General features: G+C 39.7%; 1 protein-coding gene across 3 annotated transcripts in view; it reads left to right on the top strand.

The window, feature by feature from the left end:
• The window catches only part of BTBD3 (BTB domain containing 3), a 33458-nt gene extending 20978 nt beyond the window's left edge, over positions 1–12480 (top strand). Inside the window, exons 2-6 of one of the 3 annotated variants that reach the window (XM_021078053.1) lie at positions 1190–1269; positions 4047–4329; positions 4828–4918; positions 5484–5602; positions 8531–12480. In XM_021078053.1, the coding sequence (XP_020933712.1) occupies positions 4187–4329; positions 4828–4918; positions 5484–5602; positions 8531–9563 (1386 nt within the window). In that variant the 5' untranslated portion in view covers positions 1190–1269; positions 4047–4186 and the 3' untranslated portion in view covers positions 9564–12480. Of the gene's footprint in view, positions 1–1189; positions 1270–3484; positions 4330–4827; positions 4919–5483; positions 5603–8530 lie in introns of all 3 variants that reach the window. The other 2 variants (XM_003134254.5, XM_005657665.3) reach the window with 2 other exon arrangements.

The raw sequence follows: 18023 nt of genomic DNA on the forward strand, positions 1-18023 counted from the left end.
CTGATAGGAAAGAACCCTGGAATGTTAAGCCTTCAGAGTTCTTAGAAATAATCTAGACCAGTGTTTCTTAAATTTTGGTCATGAAATCAATGGAATATATCAAAACCAACATTAAAAAGAAAAGAATAAATAGAAAATATCAGATTATCTCATAACATGCTAAGCATAAATTTTGTTTTTGTGAACTGTCTTTCCATTTGTATATAGATGGATGTGTTTAGGTGTCTTTGTACCAGGTCTAAAAATGGATTTCTTACCGTGGATTGAGGATAAAGTTTGAGAAACACTCATTAATTCTAGATGAACCTCTTCATTTTGTGGGCACTTTAAAGGCTAAATGTTGTGCTCAGATACTCCCTTCCCACCTCTGCCAACTCTTTCTCTTTTCCTCTTTAATTTTTAGTGGCCAAGTTAGGACTGAACCATATTATTTGATTGCTAATTGTACTACACCACAATGCATATATATATATATTTTTTTTCTTTTTTTAAATGGCTACTATATTCGTGGCATATGGAAGTTCCTGCGCTAGGGATTGAATCCAAGCGCCAGCTGTGATCTGCACTGCAGCTGGGGCAATGCCAGATCCTTTAACCCACTGCACTGGGCCAGGAATAGAACCCGCACTTCCGCAGCAACCTGAGCTGACTGCAGTTGGATTCTTAACCCACTCACCACAGCGGGAACTCCCCAGTGCTAATTTTTTGAAATAGAATTGTGAAGTAGAGTTTTAAAAAGTACTAAGTAGTTCGTCTGTTTCACATTTGGCATTTTTTTAATCCTTTATGTTTCCCACTGATTGTCTCTGTCATTACCCTTTAAAATAGTTTGGGCTCCAGCTTCTTTCTCAGAATTGAAAAATATTTGGAGGCCTCTCAGTTGGCTGTCTACACACCAAAATCATAGAATTTAATAGGTAGGGACTAATCAGAATTGACATGAAGGTTGTTAAGTTTTATGTCCAAACCCAATTAATTATTTTGAATTATTTGTCCATTTACTTGATAATTGAATGTGAAATGTGGCTCCAGATATTGATAATGAATCATTGGGAAGACCTTGTAATGTTCCCTTAGTCATCTCTATGAGGTTTTTTCCAAACTTGAATGTCATACAAATTATTTGGAGGGTTTTGTTAAAATGCAGGTTCTGAAGCAGAATCTGGCTGAGATTGTGGGTTTCTGACAGGCTCCCAGGAGATGCTGCTGCTGCTCCTTGGATCGCACCTGCAGTAGCAGGGACCTTCTATTAACTACCTTATTATCATGGTAAGAAAAGGTAGCTCTCAATAAATTCTTCATTGTCTTGATTTTATTAATGTTTTCATGCTTTTCCAAATTGGCTACAAAAATTAAAATGTCATTCTTTTTTAAAAACTGGGTTCCTTTTTGCAGTTAAGAAAATATCTTTAAAATGGCCATGCTTATCAGTCCCCACATCCATGAGTAAGGAAAAGGCCCCTCGTTGCCACACTGTTCTAGGTGATTCCGATTTTGTGCCACTTCATTTAAGTAGTATTTACCAAGCTTCTCCACAAAACTTAATTTTCTAAATAACTGAGACTTTTAATTTCAGAAAGAATATTTTGTAAAATAAGAGCCAAGTTTTTTGGAGGCTTTTCTGGTGAAGGGTGTTGAACTTATGCAAAATGAATAAAAATCACAAAACCTTCTAAGTTCTTGTGTCTGCTTATTATGCTTTTCCTATTTTGTTTTTCTAGCTGCTGGTATGTCTATCTCAGAGCCCTTCATTTCCCTTCTATGCCAATTGATTATTTCTGACCTGGAAAAGCCAGATACTAGGTTTATTAGAAATAGGCAAGAGATAAATCCCAGTCAAAAGGAGCTCTGATGAGGGGGCTTTCTAGGAGGGTAGTGGTCAGGAAGTTCAGTAGCACCTGAGCATGAGAGAAATTCTTTGGTTTTAATCATATTCTGAAAAGTTAGCTCTAACAGGAACACTCGTTTCTTCTTCATCCCTTTCTCCATGTGCTTCTCTCTCTCTCTCTCTCTCTCTCTCTCTCTCTCTCTCTCTCACACACACACACACACACACAATGTGTTAAAGTGGGTTTTTGCAGGAGATTTGGAAGTGTGTGTTAGGTGTGTGTGTGTTAGCCCTGTGACTGGGAATACAGTAATTGAACAGCCTGTGCTAAAGACCATGGTCCTCTTTGTACACAGTCTGTCTTGCAGTGGCTTTGTGAAGTTTTAAGAATGATCATGGCGACAATAAAGAGAGCATTCCTTGGTTCAGTTTAGTGATTTAAGGCCCCAGGGATTTGAGTCTGATTTCATTGTGTTATATTTAGTAGATCGTTGGTTATAGTAACAACCAAAGCTCCCATTTGTTGGGCCCTCAACTCTGTCAGAAACTCATTATTCAGATGGATGTTGTACAGCAAGCAGGGAGGTGGTCCTGAAAGTGTGTCAGGTGTGGGGAGTACCTGGTTGCTGCCCTTCAAACCCTGAAGAGCAACCTAGTATTCAGGGTGTGGTTAAACCTGCCCTTAGCCCCTCTAGATGTGAGCGTACATGTGTGGAGCCTAAAGCAAGTGTTTTGGTTTTTTTCTTACTCGTCAAAGCTGGAGATTGTCAGAGGATTCACATCTATGAAAACTACATAGTAGTTAGTGTTCAGATTCAAAGCAGAGAGAACCTGTTTGCATCCTAACTAGAGGCAGCATTGGAAAATGTATCCTTTTGGATAGCCTTATTATTAATAATTGGCCTTATTATTCTTGTGTTAGAATCTGTGGATTATATTCTTTAAAAATGTGAGGAAGCCAAATGTAACCATAACATTTAGGTTGGATTTTGAGGTCCTGAACAGGGCCCCATGTGACATATTTTTAATGAATTATAACCTTTAAGCACTGATTACCAGATTTGTCTCATTTGAATCTTATTTTTACATCTATAATGTGTTTTATGTTTCAGTGCAGCTAAGCTTACTGGTATCATTTTAGTCTAATTAACAGTATTTTGTGATCTGGGGCTCCTGTCAAAGATCATTATAGGAGCTAGAAAACACTGGGAGGTAAAATGAACATGTGACCTCATCTTCTATTTTGCACTAGGCTATAACTTGCATTCAAAGAGACTGAAAAAAGGAAAATAGCATTCCTTCCTATTAAGCTGTAATAAATGTGTTTAATATGGTTTTGGTATTAATCCCTTTTAGCTGATAGAATGGAGGATTTTGTTTGAAATATTAGAAACTAAATGCTTCCAGGAAAAAGATTTTACTAGAAACATAGATACCAGTCCCTGCCCTTTGTTAATTGATCCTGTCTGTTTAACTGGGAAAACAAAAATGCATGAATATGTCTACTGAAGAGAAATCTGTGGACATAAACTCTTCTCTTCCTGTTTTCAAATGTATTTCTTAGGTTGTTTATCTTATTTAAGTGCACAATAATACAGTAGCCAAGAGAATGCAACTGCTGTTCCTTTAATATCAGCACTATGCACGTTACAATAGGTGTCACTGTTTTGCTTGGTCCAATCATGATTGGTGACTTCAGCTATTGGCTCCGAGCACTGGCTGTCTGACTCCATCTGCAGGGCTGTAATACCTACTCTCCTCCGATCCATTCACCACACAACTTCAGCCGGCTGAACAGACTCACGCGGCTCCAGCACATCTTGCTAACCTAATTCAGAAAACAAGTGCTACGGCTCCCTGCCTGTCATCTTCGCTCAGTGTAGCATTTTCAGGTGATCTAGGAAACTGGGTTATTTTTATGAGCAAATAAGAGAAACAGAAATCATGATGGGGATGTATTTAACAGACCCAGTACTGGATAAAACTTAAAGCCAGTTTCTAATTCAACATAGTATAAAAAGGTCACCTTGCTCGGCTGAGAAAAGAAGCAAAATACCAGCTTGTTGGTTTCTGTTCACATCTTAGCTCATGCTAGACTCTTATCCTTGATGCTCGCACCGATTTGGGATATCTGGCTATAAAGAGAGCCCTACTGTACTCATGGTAGATGACAAGGAAAAGAACATGAAATGTCTCACCTTCTTCTTGATGCTTCCAGAGACGGTAAAGAACAGGTCCAAGAAAAGCTCAAAGAAAACAACCCCCAGCAGTAGCAGCAGCAGCAGCAGCAACAGCAGCAGCAAGTTGCCTCCAGTTTGTTATGAAATAATTACCTTGAAGACTAAGAAGAAGAAGAAGATGGCTGCTGATATATTCCCCCGCAAGAAACCAGCCAACTCCAGCAGCACTACTGTCCAGCAGTACCACCAGCAGAACCTCAGCAACAACAACCTGATTCCGGCCCCAAACTGGCAGGGCCTTTATCCCACCATTAGAGAGAGGTAAGTGCCGGGCCAGCATATTTACTTTAAAAGTTTTCCTATGTTGAAGTTTCTGCTTTTGCACAACCTGTAATGTATTTTAACATAAATCTGTGTTTCCTCGTTTCCCAGAAGCTTTACTGGTAATGGAAAACTGCCATGTAACTTTTCCAAAACAGTACAGCTGTTTTCCTCTTAGAGAAAAATGTTTTTGTAAGCTGTAACATTTAAGAGATGGGGTTGTATCTGTGTGTTACAGAAGATAGAAACCTTTTATTTGTCCTTAGTGTGGAGAGTTTGGATAACTTTTGTTTTTGTTTTTTTAACTTTAAGTTACTTCCCATGTGTTTGCAGTGATTACAGACACAGTTGTATAGTTGGAACCTTTATTTGTAGTTTTTACCCTGAAGTTATTATTATTAAACTGTTCCTTTAGCTTGTGACTCTTCTGTGGGTTTTGTATGTTTTGAGGAGGGGATGTAAAAACACTGTGAATTAATGAATTGCCTCTGTTTGTAGAAATGCGGTGATGTTCAATAATGATTTGATGGCAGATGTACATTTTGTGGTTGGGCCACCAGGTGGGACTCAGCGGTTGCCAGGACACAAAGTAAGCAACAGCTGCATTACCAGTTTCGTCCTGAGATTTACAAAGAGGGACCCTCTCCGCAAGCCTGGAACTTGGGGTGGGCAGCTTGCCGATGGCAGGCAGTACGTGTTTCACCGGATCCCAGAGAAAGAGCAGTTCTCTCCAGAGGGCCTTGGCCACGCTTAATTTTTTTTCTTTGTTTCCTTCTACCCTGCTTTATATCCCACACAAAAACATGCCCTCTTAACTCTCCAGTCATGGGAAGTCGTTGTGATAGGTTAGGAAAGTCATATGCTTTCCCTTCTCCTACAAATCATTAAGATAAGCCTTTATTTTATTTATTTTGTAATGAGGGAACTTGTGCATGAACCTGCTACAGCCTAGTAATGAGCAGCAGAAACTGGCTTGTGTGAACTTCTCTTTTTAGCTTTCCAGCCAGATCTACTGTACCTTGGCTTTGTTAGCAGAGCAGGTGTTAGGTGCCCTGTGTCCACTAAAGCTGATTGCTTAGAGTTATTTTTCTGGATTGATTTGCTGAAAATGTTTTCAATTTAGTGCATGAAATAAGATTTCCCTTTCTCCACAGTATGTTTTAGCTGTTGGGAGCTCTGTGTTTCATGCAATGTTTTACGGAGAACTTGCTGAAGACAAAGATGAAATCCGTATACCAGATGTCGACCCTGCTGCTTTTCTTGCTATGCTGAAGTAAGCATCACGCATGTGTTTGGAAAGAGTTTGTTTATGCTGTATTTATACTGCGCTGGCTTCACAGTTAAGTATAAGTTCCAGGTAATAGGAAAGGGAGACTGATGAAGAAAGAGGGTGCTGCTTACCTTGTAAATATTCTTAGAGAAAACTTCTGTGCATCTTTCCATGGGAAGCATGTGGAATGAAGTGGGCTTTTATAATCACACCTTGGCATGAGGTTTGGGAGCAAGTGGCATGTTTAGTGATTTCATTTTTAATGACTTATAATTAAGGAAAAATATCTTTCTGGTGTAGGCATCATCTAATAGATCATGTTCTCTCTAAAAGCGTTGTATGTGAAAAAGTCTTTAAAAAGACGTAAGTTGTATTTTTGCTTTATAATTCCAGAAATTATATACTTTATTTAAATACTACCGTCTCCTGTCAGCAAATATAAAACTCATTATCTGTTGAAATTAGCTGATCTTTATATACACATACATAGTCCGTGCTCTTACATAAAATCAGACACCATTTCTCAAGGATAGGAAGTATTTGCATTTTGTATTAGAGGAGACATTTTTGAACTATATGAATGGTTTTCTATAGATTTTTTCAGAAAAAAACTTTACTGGTAACATAGAAATGTAAAGTTATAAGACATATTTATTTAAAAAAATAGTTTTCTATCTTGTGGGTCTTTTTTAGAACCCAATACATGTTAAGTAGATCAGTAGACTCTGTCTCTTTGACCTGTATCAATCCTATACATTGTGATGGTCTACCATGTAATCCAGTGATTGTTCTAAGTAATATTTAGATGATTTTTGTTGCTCTTTCTTCCAGCACACCAAAGTATATCAGAGTTCAAGGTTATCTGCTGCTGTAGGGATTTTGAGTCACTAGAGTAAATCATTATTGAAAAAAATTATTTATTGGGTCAACCAGACAATAATCCCATAAACAGTTAAAATGTTGATATATACTGTCTTCTGCCAACTGAAAAATAAGTTTATTGTAATGAGTTCTAGAACTTATTTAATTCTTTATTTGTCATATAGTTTTGAAATCCATTTGCTGCTGACCAGAACTTTCACAGTGGAAGGTAGGGAAATTAAAGGCAAGCAAGCATGTGAAGTACCAAAATGGAAACTAATCCATCACTTTTAACTAGGAGACACTTTGTGACCTTTGTAATCTTTTAGAGATAAACATACGGAAACCAATTTTACTTGTAGGGATTTTTGTGTTTTGTTGTTTTTCCCCCAGTGAAGTCAGCTTTGTATATTTGACCTTGTCTTCCTCACAGAGGAGAAGGCTGGCACTAGTTTGGTGTTTTGGCTTCACTGTAGTCAAGTAGAGTGTTTTGTCACTGCAGATATATGCATAGTAAGGAAACCTGAGTAAGGGTCATGAAGTGCCATTTCAGCAAGCATCTCTTCATACGGCTTTTTAAAATTATACATGCAGTCCCATAAAGTGTTGAGAAGCAGAATGTAGCAGGTGCCATTTATGGTTTTGCCATAGTTGATCGGCACCACGTTGCTGTCTGGGATAGTGGAGGCCAGATTTCCCTCACCCCTGCAGTGTGGGTGAGTAGCCAGCACTACTGGAAGAGGCTTGTCAAGAAAAAGGGAAGGCCGCTCACTTGCCACTTCCAGGGTAAGAGCCACAAAGTGCTGACCGTGCTGCAGAACCTCCCCATGGTCCCAGGGCTCTGCCCAGAGCATCACTGTTAGGCAGTCTGGCCATCTAGCCAGTAGCTGGATTTTTCTATCAGAGAAGAGTAAGGGCTTCCCCAGAGCAAAAATGCAGGTTCCTTTTTTAAGTGTGGCCATTTTTTTTCATGACCATCCTTTTTTTTTTTTTTTTTTTTTTGGTACTTTCTTAACAGAAGCCATTGCTTATTTCTTATTAATGTGTGTTTTACTAAGGAAAACGTCACAAGTAGCTAAACACCTCAGCTAGAAAAATTTTGAATCATGTTAATCAGCATGTATTTTTCACCCATGTGCAGTTCTCACTGACTGTCTCTTAGTCAACTCTAGCAATCTAAAAGAAGCAGGAAATTTCTGCCTTTACATACCATTTTAGGAGACTGCCACTGTCTTCCCCCCAAAAAGCGCCTTATCTCCTGAAGTAGGGACACTTCACAGAAGCACACAAAGAGTACATGTTCAGGCTTTCTTACTTTGTCTTTTTATTAAATGTATCTGGAAATAATGTATTCTTTAATTCTGAAGGTGGAAGGAATGTGTGGGGGAGAAGAAAGAATTTAGAGTTTAAAAGAAAGCTAGATACAAAGCCTGTGTTAGATTCTATGTAAAGTTAACTGGAAGATCAGAGCCCATGTTTGAAAATCCATTGAACATGCAACTATTTGAAAAATCTTAAGTTCAGATTTTATTTTGTGTTTAAGCAGAATACAAGTCATTCTTAGTTAAAAACATCAAGATACAGTCATTGCTAATTATTATTAGTAGTAAAGGTATTTTTTTTTCATCTGAATGTGCAGAAAAAATTTTAAGTAAAACTGCTTACGTATATTTTTCCTAAAAATGTGGGGATTATTTTTAAGTAAATAGAGTATATATAATAGAATTTTGCTGTTTTTTCCCTAATGTTAACTATCTTTGATCATAGACCTTTTTCAAACAGTTTCTAGTATCTTCTCTTTTCTTTGAGAGGACACTGACTGTACCTTTAAAATAGAGGCTAGAATGGTTACATGAAGTTAATGTCTTTAATGTTGTAAACTTTCTACTGAACTGAAATATTAATAATTTATTAATATATTTGCAATGTTGCTTTAATGTCTATCATTTTTGTAATAACTGTCATGTAAGATGATTTTCTTGGAACTAACTTGAAAGTAGTTGCATCTTTTCTTGCTGGACACGCTCGTTTTGTGAAAGTTCCGTTTACATGCTGTGCTCTTTCTTGCAGATACATCTATTGTGATGAAATTGACTTGGCTGCTGACACAGTGTTGGCCACTCTTTATGCTGCCAAAAAATACATCGTCCCTCACCTCGCCAGGGCCTGCGTCAATTTCCTGGAGACCAGCCTGAGCGCCAAGAACGCCTGTGTCCTCCTCTCCCAGAGCTGCCTGTTTGAGGAGCCGGACCTGACCCAGCGTTGCTGGGAGGTGATCGACGCCCAGGCCGAGCTAGCTCTCAAGTCTGAGGGCTTCTGCGATATTGACTTCCAGACGCTCGAAAGCATCCTCCGCAGGGAAACTCTGAATGCCAAAGAGATTGTGGTTTTTGAGGCAGCTCTCAACTGGGCTGAAGTGGAATGCCAGCGACAAGATCTGGCTCTGAGCATCGAAAACAAACGCAAGGTCCTGGGGAAGGCGCTTTACCTGATCCGCATACCCACCATGGCCCTGGACGATTTTGCAAACGGTGCCGCACAGTCTGGAGTCTTAACTCTCAACGAGACCAACGACATCTTCCTCTGGTACACTGCGGCCAAGAAACCCGAGCTGCAGTTCGTCAGCAAAGCCCGCAAGGGCCTGGTCCCCCAGCGCTGCCACCGCTTCCAGTCGTGTGCCTATCGGAGCAACCAGTGGCGCTACCGGGGCCGCTGCGACAGCATCCAGTTTGCCGTAGATAAGAGGGTGTTTATCGCTGGCTTCGGGCTCTACGGCTCCAGCTGCGGCTCTGCCGAGTACAGCGCCAAGATCGAACTCAAGCGGCAGGGCGTCGTCCTGGGCCAGAACCTGAGCAAGTACTTCTCAGACGGCTCCAGCAATACCTTCCCTGTGTGGTTTGAGTACCCGGTGCAGATCGAGCCAGACACATTCTACACGGCCAGTGTGATACTGGACGGCAATGAGCTCAGCTACTTTGGGCAGGAAGGCATGACGGAAGTTCAGTGTGGCAAAGTCACCGTCCAGTTTCAGTGCTCCTCGGACAGCACCAACGGCACGGGGGTACAGGGGGGCCAGATCCCTGAACTTATATTCTATGCGTGAGAGCACTTCCCCAGGCGTCGGTGTGGGCTCCTGGGTGCACATCACATCCACATCCTCCCCGCTTGCTTGATGCTTAGCTCAGCTGTGCAGGTGATTCGCAAGGAATGAGCTGTAGGCAGTTTCTAATTTCTTTCAACCTTTCAATTATGTACAGGCAAAATGCAGCAATCCGCTTTTAACTGTATGCCTAACAGAGCCAAGTTCTTACCAAGGCTTGTGGGTCTTAGAGTTGCATCTGCACATCTGGGGAGATGGTGCGTTCTTTTCCAACTGCTCCACTGACCTCTCAGTTTTGTCCCTCTTAAGATTTTTGGATCACCTCAAATTTCCTTTTGGGCTTTATTTTGACAAATAGAAATAAATAGTCTAAAGTAACAATAACAAGAATTATTTTTAAACAGAACTGCTCCCTCCCCCAAAAAACAGATAAACCTCAGTGTACAATTTTCAAAGAAGCTTTGCTTGGTAATAAGTAATAATTGAGCAAGTAGACAGTAGTCATGTTGACCTTCTTGTTTTGTTTCCTTTTAAATATTTTACTTTCAGGCATTGCTTTTTCCGAAATCCTAAATTCATAAGATTGTTAAATTTTAACTCTGCAAATGTAAAGTAAACAAATAAGAAATTGGAAGTTTTAGGCTATGACTTTTCCTGCAAGCAGATTTATACTCTTTTGGTCAAAACCAAATATTGCAATACAGAGACTTCTTTTCAAAGTAACTGAATTATGAAATGTTAGTTGTCATTAGAAAAACTTGCAGGTCTATTAATTTAAATTAAAACAACTTAAAAAGGAAGACTAAAAAAATCTCATACTGCAAATAGTTTAATCGATGGTGTGTTTTAGAATACACACTGAAAAAGTCAAACTCTTCTCCCTGCTTAGCTTCTGATCCTCACTATTTTCTGATTTTCAAAAGTTGTACTATACAGAATTCCTGTTTACTTTTTCCCATGAAAAGAGGACCAAATGATTTTTTAGATGAATGGAATAACAATTGTGTAGCATCACATGTTAACGATACTTTTATTTGTTGAATTTTTTTTAACCTGACATACACTTTACCTGATCTACTTTGACCACATTCTATCTCCTTAATTATAATTCTGTCCTGTTTCTGGACTGCTAGAATCTGGCCTCTGACCATCTTAAAGTGCTAATATATGCCTGCAGGGTTTAAAAAAAAATGGTTTAGAGCGATACACTTGATGATAGCTGATATCCACTGCCCCAGCATCACATCCAGCTCTCTTATTTGTCCACAGATAATGAAAACAAAGGAGGGAAAACTCATCAAAAAATTCTCCTTCAGTGAAGGTTCGTGCTGGTTTAGTGCCCATGACCCTGGTAGTGTCTACTGTGTTCACTCCCAGTTGAAGTATCCATGTGTTTCTGGGCAGCTTTTCTGCCCAGTGTGATCCTGAGATGGCTTCCCCGCCACCCAGAGTGTGGTCCCTGGCCGCCTCCTTCTCCTGTTCCCTTAGCCTGAAGCTGGCTCTGGAGCAGGGGCTAGTCCTGGGGTGGGTGTGTGCGTGGGTGCCCACGCGCGTGCAAGTGCGTGCTGGCTCAGGAATTGTCTCCTCCCTGTCTGGCCAGTGAGGCGTGGGACAGAAATGGTCCCCCTGCTGGCCCTGGTGAGTGACTGCCTGTGCTCTGGGCCGCATCTCCCCTGGAGACGTGGCTTGTGGCTTTGGCTGGCTTCCCTGATAGAGGAGAACACTGGATTATGGGACATGTTTTCATCATGTTTGCCATTACGTATGTCTCTTAGCGTAGAGGATCAAAACTCTTGCTGGTGAGTACTCCCTGGATGACTTTCCAAAATGACCTAACAATGATTTCTCATCAGCAAGATGGCAAATAGTAGTTTTGGCAAACCCTCTATGAAACAAAGGTACATTTTCAACTCAAAAACTACTCCTACAATGGGTTTTAGATGTAAATTATGGCTAAACATTTCTGTAACTCATAGCTACCCTGCAAATTGGTAGACTATATGCTTGATTCGAAGGCACTCAATTTTAAGCCAGAGGAAAAGAAGCTTTATTTAGCACTAATTTCATCCTATCAGATGGCCGCGGTGGCTGTGATAACCTCCAGAGTGAAGATTGTTCCTTCCGTAACACTCATGGTCAGCTTCCCCAAAGGCTGGGGAACCTCCAGAGGCTGGGGAACTGTGGGCTGAGAGCCGCAAGGGATCCTGTCTACTGGGTGTGGAAGAACCTAATTTTATGTTAATTACTATCACTCGGAAAAAAGAGAAAGACATTCACCCTCTGATTGGCTGGTGCTGAGAGCTGTGGGTTAAATTTGAAAATTGTATTTAAAATAAGAACATTTTATCTTTTAAATCCTATTCTCCCTTCTGCGTTTTCAAAAACATGGAATTAAGGCTAATGTGCTTGCTTTTGTTTTCTTTGGTAATCTTGAATTTTGTAGCTTTTAAAACTAGAAACCATTGTTCTGACAAGGCAAGCCACTGTAGTATATAAACACAACTTTATTAAACAATGCCCTGTAGATGCTTTTCCCAATGTATCTGGCAGTCTTTGTCGTTGTTTATATCCTGGGGATAAGGGGAACTAGGCTAGCAGTTCTAATGTAACATTCTTTAAGCATATCTTAATATAGTATTTAAGTAAATGGTCTAATTTCTACATAATTATTGCACTGAACTGTCTTTTTTTATAAGGTGTTTAAATAAGCTCACTAATTCAAGGCACTAGCCACTTGTGCATCAGAGTGCTTGAATTCAGTAGCTTACAGCATTATTTATGAAGGAAAAATATATAAATATGAAGTACCTCATGTTGAATGTTATTGTACTGTATTTTTAATGTAACAGTGCAGATCTTGTTAGACACATGAATGTGTATAATCATGTTAAATGCAAATAAAATAAAACCGGTTCATAGATTTGTTTTTCTCAGCATTTTTGTAGGTCCCTTGAAGTAGTGAAAATTTCATTCTGGCACTTTGAGTATCACTTAGATTTTACAGAGATGGTTTTTACAGGAGCATTTGTTTGCTAAGTATTTATATATCCTTGATCCCTAAAGAAGTAAAGAATTTGAGGCAGAGGCATAATAGAACAATGAATATGTTAATCAGTTGCGTTTTTGAAAGCCTGACTGTTGAATTGATGAGGAGTGAATGGATGTGCTTATATTCCAGTTATGGATTCGTGGTGGCTGGCATCCTCAGGGTATTGTGCTTGTCTGTAGATCTCCCTATACTCAAGGGCATTGATGCTAAATGACATCTAGCTTTAGGTGTGACCAGTGTGGCTTATTCCTGCTGTGTTATATATAATAGTTTACATCTAGGAATAAAAAAGATAGATGTCTCATGACAATTTTGAATATGATTTTGTGCCCTCAACTAGTTTTCCATTGTATTTTCCTATATCAAGTACATATATATACACACACATTCATATATAATATACACACATACATGTATTTTTTCTTTGTAATGTTAATTTTTATTGGAGTTTATTGTGAAATCCTGTATATTTGCTTAACTACTTCATTTACTCATGGTTCAATTTCTGTAGCATATCTGCTCAAAAGATTTTTGAAATTATTCCAAAGAATAAGGGAACTGGAAATACCCCTTCTCAACAACTTAATTACAGATATAACCTGAATTGCAAAGATCTTTAATCCAAGAAAGTTTTAGCCATTATCTCTTCTCTGGTGCTTCTCAAATTTAATCCACATGTGTTTGTTTTCGATATCCCAAGACAATTAGAAGTGATCCTCCTCCTTTGTCGGTACTCAGGATCAACATGTCACTGAGATTACTCCTTATTCCCCATTGACTTTTCGGCTTGCTTACAAAGCCATGGACTTAAACTTGGGGAAAAACAGGGAGGAGGAAAGCATTCCTGTGGAACTAAATAGCATGGAACTTAGAGGCTGAAACAAGCTAGTGGCCCTGAAAACTTGTGGACTCTTCAGTGTTAGGGCTGTGCCGGCCTTTGAGATGCTGCAGCAAAAGATGATTACACTTTTGATTTCTAATGAATAAATTTCAACATTTTTTTTTCTGAGCCATTTACATTTATTGGCCACTATTTCCTTTGCTTGACACTTCATGTTATCCTTTACTTCTAGAATAGATCATCTAACAAAAATAAAACTTGAAATTTGTTTGTTTCCATAACCAACCTGAGCACTAAGAAAGCTTCTCAGCTAAGATATAGTCAGGTCAGTGAGATATCAGTATTTGTGAGGAAGAGAGGAAGACAGTAGTTGACGTTGTGGCATACCAAGCAGTGTTAAGACACTAGCATCTGTAGAACAGCAACTGAAGAATCTTTGCGTACATTTTCAAAACTTGGGCATCTCGCTTCTGTTGCTGCTGCTTTTTTGAGGAAAGGCAGTGGGGAAGGTACAGTTCCTATTTACGCAGATCTTAAATATCCTTATGATGGTAGTTTTTTTTTTAATTTTTTTATTAGAGTTGATTTACAGTGTTATGTCAATTTCTGCTGTACCGAAAAGTGACCTAGTCATACATGTATATAAAGGTAGTTTGCTATTTGCCTGTTTACCTAAATGTCCATTGGACAGCAGGTTTACCAGCAGATGCTACTATTTTATGCTCGGGCATCTAAAAAGTCCCTCACTTCAAGATACATACGTTAAGTCTGTGTACTGAACATAGTTAAAGTTGCCTATTAGACTCCTAGCAATGAAACATTTGTTCCTACTTGTTCCTCTTTAAGCTATTCTCTGCAGTAACCAAGCTAACTCTTTATATGAGGGACTGTGCATTAGACTTTATGGATGATGTTCTTTTTCACTTCATGCAACAGCACAGACAATTTCAAAACTAAGGCATGTTTTTGGTTTTTATGCCTGGTGAACAGTTTTATTTTATTTGCTTTTTAGGGCTGCGCCCAGGGCATATGGAGGTTCCTTGGCCAGGGGTCACATTGGAACTAGAGCTGCTGGCCTGCACTGCAGCCACAGCAATGCAGGATCCAAGCCATGTAGTGTCTGGGACCTACACTACAGCTCATGGCAATGCCAGATCCTTAACCCACTGAGCACGGCCAGGGATCAAACCTGCAACCTTATGGTTACTAGTCGGATTCTACTGCACCACAACGGGAACTCTGAACAGTTTGTATTTAATAGACTATCTTTTTCTATCATTTGGTTTTAGAGGAATGAAATTATACCTGGAAAATTGGCCTTGTTAATTTAAAATTTATTTTATTGAACTATAGTTGTTTTACAATGTTTTGTTTCTGCTATACAGCAAAGTGAGTTTTTTATATATATATAATATATATCTTTTTCATTTATATAATCTTTCATATATAATCTTTTCCATTATGGTTTATTATAGGATATTGAATATAGTTCCCTGTGCTATAGAATAGAACCTTATCGGAGTTCCCGTCGTGGCGCAGTGGTTAACGAATCCGACTAGGAACCATGAGGTTGCGGGTTCGGTCCCTGCCCTTGCTCAGTGGGTTAACGATCCGGCGTTGCCGTGAGCTGTGGTGTAGGTTGCAGACGCGGCTCGGATCCCACGTTGCTGTGGCTCTGGCGTAGGCCGGTGGCTACAGCTCCGATTCGACCCCTAGCCTGGGAACCTCCATATGCCGCGGGAGCGGCCCAAGAAATAGCAACAACAACAACAACAAAAGACAAAAAAAAAAAAAAAAAAAAAAAAAAAGAACCTTATCTATCCATTCTGTATAACTGGCTTACATCTGCTAATCTCAAACTTCCAATTCATCCCTCCCCCTTGGCCACCTCAAGTCTGTTCTCTGTCTCTGAGTCCATTTCTGTTTTGTAGATAAGTTCATTTGTGTCATATTTTGGACTTCCCATGTAAGTGATATCAGATGGCATTTGTCTTTCTTTTTATGACTTATTATGAGAATCTCTAGTTGCATCCATGTTGCTACAAATGACACTATTTCATTCTTTCTATGGCTGAGTAGCATTTCATTGTGTGTGCATATACATATATATATACACACATATATGTACATACATACATTGTGTATGTATATATATATATATATATAACATCTTTTTTATACCTTCCTCTTGATGGACGTTTAAGTTGCTTCTATGTCTTGGCAATTGTAAATAGTGCTGCTATGAACATAGGGATGTGTGCATCTTGTTTTTTCCAGATGTGTGCTCAGGAGTGGGATTTCTGGATTAATTGGCCACTCTATTTTTACTTTTTTGTACTGTTTTCCATAGTGACTGCACCAACTCACATTTCCACCAACAGTGTAGGAGGGTTCCCTTTTCTCCACACCCTCTCCAGCATTTGTTATTTGTAGACTTTTTAATGATGGTCATCCTACCTGGTGTGAGGTGTACCTTATTGTAGGCTTTGTTCATTTTAACATAGTGTGCTATAATTAATCTTCATGAGCAGCACACAGCATAAAGACTGTTCTGTTTTGTTATAAACTGGAAAAATCTGAGATAATCTTTTGATATATAGCAAGACTTACTGTGGCTGTACAATTTGTATTTCCCTTCCTAAACTAACATTTTTGAAAAATAATCAAAAGAAAGAGAATATCTATTTAAGGAAGCTGCAAATAATCTTTCAAAGCTTGAAATGGAGGGTACCACAACATTCTGCTATATAGTTAAATACATAAAAGTGTACTTTTGAGAGACATTCAGGCATCTTATGGAATTGTCACTTTTTAAAAATTTTTTATTATTATTTTTTAAACAGTTGCTTTAAAAAAGTTGTGGCATATGGAAGTTCTGGGCCAGGGGCTGAATCAAAGCTGCAGCTGCGGCCAATGTCATAGGCACATCAACTCCAAATCCAAGCTGCATCTGTGACCCATGCTTCATTTTATGGCAATGCCGGACCCCCAACCCACTGAGTGAGGCCAGGGATTGAAGCTGAGTCCTCACAGAGACGTTTGTCCTTATCCCACTGAGCCACAATAGGAACTCTTTGGAATTTTCACTTTTGTGCTGGCCATAACCAGTTCTAAACTTAAAATCATTTTAGCACTTATGATGGTGCTGAAACAAATACTCAGAACACCTGAGCTTTGTCTAATTCAAAATTAAAGAAAAATTTCAATTCTAAGGATATTTGGAAGTCCCCACTGTGGCACGGTGGGTTAATGATCCAGTATTGTCTTTGTGGTAGCGCAGGTTCGATCCCCAGCCCGGCCCAGCGGCTTAAGGTTCCAGTGGTGTTATCACAATTATGGTGTAGGTCACAGCCACGGCTTGGATTAGATTCTTGGTTGGGGAACTTCTGTATGCCGTGAGTCCAGCCATGAAAGATAAGAAAAACAACATTTGGAGGCATTAGTGGAGTAAAAGTACTCAGTGATTCCTGTATAACTTAGCTCCCCAGAAAAGATAGATAAAGTTTCATAAGTCATTCAGAGGATTAACTCAGTGTTCATTCATTGATCGTTTTTGCATCTTTTGCTTCATCCCAGCGGTAAGAGGTATTAGGAGACATGGTGAGTGTTTTCAGAAGCTTCTGATCCAGCGTAATGCTGCTCTGATAGTGCAGAGAATTGTGGTTCACAGGCTTCCACCCCCAGAAATTCTGATTTGGGGTGGGTTTTTGTTTTTTGTTTTTTGTTTGTTTTTTTTTTTTTTTTTTGCAGATCTGAGCCGTGTCTGCGACCTACTCCACAGCTCGCAGCAACATCAGATCCTTAACCCACTGATTGAGTCCAGGGATTGAACCTGCATCCTCATGGATACTAGTTAGATTCCTTTTCCCTGAGCCATGATGGGAACTCCCTGGGGTGGGTCTTGAGTGGGCCCTGGGGAATTGCATATCCAAGGAGTTTCTGCAGGATTCTGACACTGTCTGCAGGTCACACTTTGAATAGCACCGATCTAAGTTTTTGGGGAGGAGCCTGTATAGCAATAAAGCAGTAGTGTGAAGGGGCAGCAGAGAAATGCCTTGGCTGACACATAACCAATGAAAACGGCTAGAACAGCCTCGGGTGGAAGAAAAAGTGATGCTTGAACTGGGGTTTGAAGGACGCCTTGTAGTTACCTAGTGTTGACTGATGATGCTGATGGGAGGGAGGGGATAGGGACTAAGGCAACTCCGGAAAAGAAACAGCAGGGGTATAGGATGGGGAAAAGCTCAATGTGGCTGATGTAAAGGGTACCTGTGGGAGAATGAGGCCACCTGTGTGCCACCAAGGAGCAGGATAGTGAACCTGAACTGGGCAGGAATGTGGAGCACCTCACATGTTAGGCTAAATTATCTGGCATTTATTCACAGAATAAAGCCATGACATTGAAGAGATTTACGATCAGCAAGAATGCATTTTCACGTTTTAAAAACATCTTTCTGAACTTAGCGAAGGATACACTGGATCAGACTAGAGGCAGGAGGATAGTGTGGGGCTATGAGTAATGCAAGCAAAGATCAAAAGGGGTCAAGGGATGGAGAGAAGGATGAAGATTCTG

The sequence above is a fragment of the Sus scrofa genome, chromosome 17, assembly GCF_000003025.6.
Source record: "Sus scrofa isolate TJ Tabasco breed Duroc chromosome 17, Sscrofa11.1, whole genome shotgun sequence".
Lineage (NCBI taxonomy): Eukaryota > Metazoa > Chordata > Mammalia > Artiodactyla > Suidae > Sus > Sus scrofa.